Below are 7,323 nucleotides of genomic sequence, written 5' to 3'. Positions count from 1 at the left end.
AATAATAGCACGGCTGCGATGATCAACAAACAATAGCCTTGCCTTCGTCTATCACCGAAAATAGTTTGAACCTGCAGATTATTTGGTTTTAAATAAAAAAAATCAAATGAAGAACTTTTGAAATTTTTTGACTAATGGAGCCAAAACATATTGAGCTAAAATATTCGTAAGCCAAAAAGCCTAATTAGCTCAAACATTTCACAACATGCACTCCCCCAACCCATTTAGATTTGCATCACCTTGCACTTGAGAAGAAGCATTAATTTAGTTATTCATTAATTGATAGGTTGGTTCATATATATAAACATATTCTACACTTGATATCCAACCAATGTGGGACTAAACTTTCCATTTTCCTCAACATAATTCACAAGTGGCTTGCTTTGAACATTAATTCCTCATTCATTACTCAACCATTTTGAGCATATGATATATCGTTGTAAATGTCTCATGGAGTAGAATATAAAACCATAATTTTATGATTCAAATCTCCACGTTTACTAATTAAGAATATGCTTCAAAACTTTTAAGAAATCTATTTTTTTTAACAGATTATGCTCAAGAGCCTAATATCTTAGCTCAAATATAGGGAAATCATTAATTGAGGTTTATTTAAATCAAGGGCATAGCTAAAAGAGTTAGCCTAACCCTCGACTCTCTTCTCTTGGTATTTTCTTTGAATTCTTTTAGAGTTTTGATATTTTAACTTAAAAATAGTAATAAAAAACATTATTTTGATGACCCTCCAAAAAACATTTTTTACCCCACCTTGATTTAAAAATATTATAAATATTCTTTATGGGGCTTAGTGCTTTTACGTGAAAAATGACGACACTAAAACTATAATTTGATCCTTTTTATCTCGATGCTCAATATAATTTTTTTACTCCAACTTGATTTAAGCAATGAATTGGATAAATAAGTTGCAGAATGAATAAATTATGTTTCAATAAGTTGCTTTATTTATGTTGTAAACTGTGCTTAAAATTATTTATAATTATTTTTTAATATTTAAATAGGAGGATAAACATTTTTACTGATAACGAGATATACTAATGTCAACTGTTCCGTTATGTACAATATTATATTAATAAAAGAAACCCTATTTTAAGTTTGGATGAGAGTTGCAAAGAGCAGTTCGTTCCATGTATCAGGAACTCCAGGGAGACACCAATGTGTACAATCGTTACCACGGTGGCCTCCATAGCCAAAGGCTGAAGGGTGTCCGTCCTTTCTTAGTTGTGACAAGCCAGTTATGTCAAGCAAATGAACTTTCTTTGACACAATTCGCAATACTCTCTTCAAAACATCTTGAGGCGAAGGTGAACCTCCTGGATACTCCGTGCTTAAAATAGGCCACGTTTCCCCTCGGCAAGTTTTTGCTGTTGGATCTGCCCAATCCCTTGAACTAGTACGACAAGAACAACATCTCAAGTCAATCCCATGTGTGTTTTTTTTTAATGTAAAAATGTGTGATAATGGGACTTGAAAGGCCAACATCATATGTCATGATCAGACAAAAAGACATAGCAACATGAAATCTTAATCATTCTAAGCGACTGTAAGTCATTGTTCACAACTAACATATAACCTAGCTACTTACTCCACATGATCGGGGGAGACCCCTTGGAAGAACACCTTGGTTTTAGCAGGATCTACATTGAGGTTCACCCATCTAGCCCATGTCCTCAATGCTTTCTTATAGGCAACTGTACGATTCATGTCTTTGCGAGTTATATTATTGTCTTGGACATAATCCCATCTGCAAAACATCATGCCCAAAAATATTAGCATTTATACGAAGAATTTTGTATTTGATGTACTCATAATATATAATTTCATACATTTTCAGTAAATTAAACTATAACACATCACTAAAAACAAAAATGGTTTGGTTTCTTTTTTTAATTCTAAATGATGTTTCACTAGCTAGTTCACTAAAAATATATAAAATTATACTTTCTCAATAAAACCTTATGTCAGAATTTAAGCATGAACTTTTTTTTGGTCCCTAAGAAAAAAGGAAGGGATAATTGAGGAGTCCTACGGTTGTTTTCTACCGGTAAGAAGCCACCAATGCCAAGTGTCAAAGATCAAGACGTCATATCCTTTCCAAATTCGTCCATTCCCAATGGAGTTTAGTTTTAGAACTCGCCTATCTTTTTTATTAACGATATCAACAAGAAATGCATTGCGTAAGAACATAATTGAAACTCCGTATGTCTGCAAGGAGTATCATATCATATCAGCAAACTCTGGTTAGAGCCATGTTCATAATAATCATAATATTGTATATGATCAAACGTGAAAAAAGAAGAAGTTAATGTCAATCACTAAGTCCTCTAACCGGAAAACTGAATGTGGAGATGGCAGCAACTCTTTGGGAGATGTATGGATCTTGAGGTGTAGCTGTATGAAGCAAACATGAAAGTGATTGCCATTGATTTAAGCCCAACGAGTCACCTACAAACATGATCCTCTTCCCTCTAAATTTTCGTAAAAAGTCTTTGCCATTGAACCTATTTAATCAATAATCAATTTAGTGAGCTACATGAAATATAGGTTTTAATATTATATGTCAAGTAAAAGAAAGAAGAGAGTGAATACCTTGGCAAGTTGCATGAGGTGGGTTGCCATCTAAAGTTTTGATAGAGACGGTCAGGTCGACCATTGTTTTGGCAATTGAATTCTTGATGTATGAAAGGACAATTACTTGAATTGTAAAGAGGGTAAGATGCATCAAACACCCATTTTCCTTTGTAAATATCACATTTGCTTCCAATTCCATCAACTTGCTGACAAATTTCAATTAAAAACAAGAATAATGATGTTGCAAAAGCAAATGGACCCATAACACAGTTATTATGAACTCACAAATTCTGTGATTCTCGCTTTATATACAAAGCAATGGCCATGCAAAAAGCGAATTAACAGAAGACAGGCAAAAGAAAGCTATGGGATACGGAATTGCTTTATTGTTCATATGGTTTTTAGAGAGGTTGACTACGAAACAATAATTGGAGTTGACGTGAAACACAAAAGAATGGGGGTCTTATCTCTTCCATGCTTTGAGCTGAGTTGAAAGCAAGAAAACATATAATATAATCAAAAGTAGAAATCAAATTTCAAGCACATGCCTATATGCAATTAAAGTATTCAAGTTGAAATTAGATGCTTGTGGTTTGCGATTCAAATTCATTCTACACTTAAATTTTATTATTTATTAATTTCGTTTTTTATATGTTTAGATTATATTTTATATTAATTTGATTTTAATTATAATAATATTGTTGAAGTAAGTTTTTGAAGAGGTTATCTATATGCTAACAGAAACGACCACTACAGTTATCATTACATTGCGTAAAACACATAACTTGTTTTATTTAGTTGACATGTTTGATCATAGTATTTTGATTACTTGCTTGCATTTTTGTAAGGATTTTGCGTGCCGCCAATCTTGCGTTTATTATTGTAAAAGAGATTGGATCAAGCAAAATTATTTTATAATCTTTTGTATCCTTAAATTAAGGATAATTGATTTGATAAGATTCAGACAGATGGAAATAAATTAAAAGTAACTTTGTAAAGATGAATTTGTGCTCTAAATATGGAAGGCTTGTTCAACATTGATAGACGTTTTATTGTTGAGGCAAGGTTTTTTTGTACTGGTTGTTGAAGTGCCAACGGAAGTGTCTACTATGATAGGCAACATAACTTGTCATTTTTAAAGTTAACAGTATTTTCAACAAAACCAATTGGGCCACGACTTGGATGATTTTTAAGATGTATTGCCTTATATTTGAATATTCATCTTATGAAGCAACAAATTTTTAAAGATTAAATCAATCTGAATCAAGCAAATCGAATCGCTTATTTTGCGAATATTGTCTTTATTGATTTGAAGGCTTATCTTAAAAAAAATTATTTATTTTATACTTTATGAGGATATTTGTGAAATAAGGCTTTTTAGTAGGATCTTGATTGTAATTGACCTATTATCTTAACCACGCTTACACTCTTATATATTAAAGACTTGTGTAAGTTATGAAAAAAAGTTTTCATATCACTTATTTGCTCATTGAGAAACTTGTATTTGAAAGTGCATTGAGGGAAAATTTTTTTGAACATTTTTTTGGACACAATACCTAGAACTACCTAAAGTCCTTCCCCAACCTATAAATAGGAGGATAATGTACTTCAACGCACTCGAACCCATATCCTCCTACATTGACAACAATGTTCATGCCAATTGAATTAAGACTCAATTGATAAAAAATTATTAAATGCATTTGTTTTCTCTATATGAAAGTCTCCTATTATTTGTGAATTAAGGCTCTCTATACAACCCCAATTAAAAAACAAATCAGGCGGCGCTAAGGGTAGCAAGTGGCTTCAGCCCAAAAATATAGAAAATTTGATTTTTAACGATTAAATTATAGTTTACTAAAATTTACTCATGGGTCGGGTCATCCGTCTAGACTTAAAGATTCACCCAAAAAATAAAAGGATCTGGATAAGATACGAGACCCTAAAATAGGTTTGGGTAAAATTTAAGATCCATTTTGTATATGGGTCAAGCCTTGGACAAGATTTTTTACTCGAGCCCGGCCCGGCCCAAATATTTAGTTATAAAATAATATTATATTAATTATATATGTTAAATAATATTTATATTTATATTAAATCACTAATCTAATAACAATTAAACTCATTGTCTCAGACATAAAAAAAACTTACCCAACAAAAAATATAAAATTTTAAAATTTATATTTAATAAATAAAATTATTATATTAATTTGTGTTTTTTAATATAATAAAACATTTACTATATTTATGGTGGTATTTTTAATATAAATATTTTAATGTATTTTTAATGTTTTAGAAAACTTTTATTTTAGTCTTTTTAATGCATTTAGTGTATTATATTTAAAAAATAATTTTAAATAAAACTTAATCTAAAATATAGAGGGTTGAGTCAAGTCTGGATTTACTTTTCTTAAATCGGACCGAGTCTTTGGTAAAAAAGTAAGCATATTTTTTGAACCGAGCAGGGGCTTGGAAAAATGGTCTAAATACCTTGCAAGGTATTTTAAAAATTATAAAATTTCAAATTAATATAATTATACAATTATATTTTGATGTATGCAAATGTTTATAATTCAATTATTTGAAAATATTTATAAGTTTGGCTGCGATAGAAGTTCATATTATGCAATCAACAATAAGCCTATTTAATAAAATACATAAATTCTGGAATGAAAATATTTTTAAATTAAATTAAAAATAAAAATTTGATAATCTATGGTTCACTTCTAAAACTAAAAAGCTCCTACTCTTAAGCAAAACCAAAATCTAAACAAAATATCGGATGCCTACAAAAGTTATCATCGGTCCTTCTCAAAGTTATCAAATGATAGGTTGATCTCAATGGAAGAAACTGCTTGCTTATATTAACATGTATTTTATTAATATATTACGGCTATAAATTATAGAACTGAATATTTCAACTAATTATATTTTTTGGGTCAAAATCAAGGTATCTACCGTCGGTAGCAATGACTAATTTCCTCGTTGCAGGTGCTCTCCAAAAAAAATAAATGGCTAGCCATGAAATGTGCTTGTTATACTTTGTGTAATGGGCTTTGTGGACCTAATAACGTACCTCGCGAACCTTACCATGTATCCATAGACAGCTTAACATGTGTCTCCCAATGGAACCAACTACATTGCGAACCTAAGGTAGTTCGCAAACCCTAACTTAACAAAGTTTGGAAAGTGATAGCTCCTCTAAAACTTTGTGAGGGTCATGTAAAGACCTAAAGTAATTGATTGCTAGTCGCCCTAACATGTCTCATCCTAAGATGTCACATCACCATCACTACCAAAGGTATTAAATCAAACTTTCATGTCAATGATCTTAGGACATGTACCTAAGCTTGTCACGCAGTATAAAACGGTCATGCAAACAGCTCATGTGAGACTTCTTCTTCTCCTGAATCTCCAAACTCTCTCCCAAAAAAAACAGAGATTTTTTTCCTAACTTTCATCCTTCTCTCCCATAACCTACCTTCATCTTCTTCGTTTATTCATCTCATTGGTGGTGAGCGTCGACTAACATGGCGCATGTAGGTAGCAGTGATCCTCATAGTACTGAGTTTGATCCTCCCAATGATCAAGTTACAGACCCTATTGGTCAAAACATTAGAGTAAATATAAAGAACACCAGGAAATCAAAACAGGATATGTTGCATGCTGGTTAGCAATATTCCCCACAAAATCAAAACCAACAAAACCCTTACCAATAAAATCCATACCACCAGTTTTACCAATATCCCCTCATGGTATTATAACCCCCGGAAGCAACACCATGTTGGAGCATCACTGACAGATCAAGGGTCTTAGCATCATCAATTCGATAATCAGTAGTATCTAGACATGCAAGAGAGAATAAGAGTTATGGAGGAGCAAATGTCCTCCCAGTAAAAGAGATACGAAGAGTAACAAAATTTTATCTAGAGGTAGATGGATAGACAAAAACATATTAGTGAAAGAAATGAAAGAAACAAAAAGCTCATTGAAGAGCCTAGAGCAAATAGGATGAACTAGGAGCAAAATCTTAGGCATAGAAAAGAATAATTCATCCATTCTAGACATGATCACCAACATGCATGCTAAGGTAATGAAAATTTAGTAGATGAGGATGCTGATATGGATTATAGAGATGATAGTTATGATGAGGACTATGATGATAATTAGCTATTCTAGTCAAAATACCTTGGAGTAAAAAAGTAGAGAAGTTAGAGAAACATTTACATGACTTTCAGAAAATAGAATCCTCTAGATTAGTGATGAAGTATAAAAATGAGCCTTTAGCTAAAAATATCGTGGTATCATGTTTCCCCCAAGTTTACATTTCCTAAAATGATGCATGATGGTCGATGAGACCCTCAAGATTATTTAGCACATTATGTGAATCACATGAATATATTTGGGGCTTTGGATGAAGTTAAGTGCAGGGCATTTTCAATGAAATTGAAAGACTCAATTCAGGAGTGATATTTGCAATTGCCACAACATTCCATCATGATCAATATGATTGGCATTGATGTGATAATTGAAACTAATGAAGAATGGACTAAATCTAACACCAAGAGGAAAGCTTATTTGCATAGTGTGATGTCTATGACTATGTCAACAACAAAACATTGACAGGTACAACCATGGGGATTTGGATTATCAGATTGACATGAGTCAAATTTGAATGATCTAGAGGGTAATGATCCATTAGTAGTTTTAACAATGATTGCGAGGTTTCAAGTCAAA

The 7,323-nt window shown here is 31.9% G+C and overlaps 1 protein-coding gene across 1 annotated transcript; it reads right to left on the bottom strand.

Annotated features, from left to right (window-relative positions):
* Positions 1 to 1,043: 1,043 nt before the first annotated feature.
* LOC105797832 (protein trichome birefringence-like 43) lies at positions 1,044 to 2,936 on the bottom strand. The gene is made up of 5 exons (XM_012627739.2): positions 2,608 to 2,936; positions 2,348 to 2,519; positions 2,048 to 2,223; positions 1,604 to 1,762; positions 1,044 to 1,408 (listed from the first exon to the last, which is right to left on the bottom strand). Exons 1-5 carry the CDS (start codon positions 2,850 to 2,852, stop codon positions 1,108 to 1,110), a joined length of 1,053 nt encoding a protein of 350 aa, XP_012483193.1. The 5' UTR covers positions 2,853 to 2,936; the 3' UTR covers positions 1,044 to 1,107.
* Between the last annotated feature and the right edge of the window lie 4,387 nt (positions 2,937 to 7,323).

The sequence above is a fragment of the Gossypium raimondii genome, chromosome 9 (genome assembly GCF_025698545.1).
Source record: "Gossypium raimondii isolate GPD5lz chromosome 9, ASM2569854v1, whole genome shotgun sequence".
In the NCBI taxonomy this organism is placed as follows: Eukaryota; Viridiplantae; Streptophyta; class Magnoliopsida; order Malvales; family Malvaceae; genus Gossypium; species Gossypium raimondii.
Note: the sequence above shows the minus strand (reverse complement) of the source record. Positions and strands in the feature narration are given on the sequence as shown.

What these genes read in the sequence shown, in the direction of transcription:
- LOC105797832 (XM_012627739.2), bottom strand. Translation starts at nt 2,852, where the DNA reads ATGGGTCCATTTGCTTTTGCAACATCATTATTCTTGTTTTTAATTGAA. An exon ending in TCTCCACATTCAGTTTTCCG is followed by an intron (nt 2,224 to 2,347) that starts GTTAGAGGACTT and finishes TACTCCTTGCAG; the next exon opens with ACATACGGAGTTTCAATTAT. An exon ending in CTTACCGGTAGAAAACAACC is followed by an intron (nt 1,763 to 2,047) that starts GTAGGACTCCTC and finishes GATGTTTTGCAG; the next exon opens with ATGGGATTATGTCCAAGACA.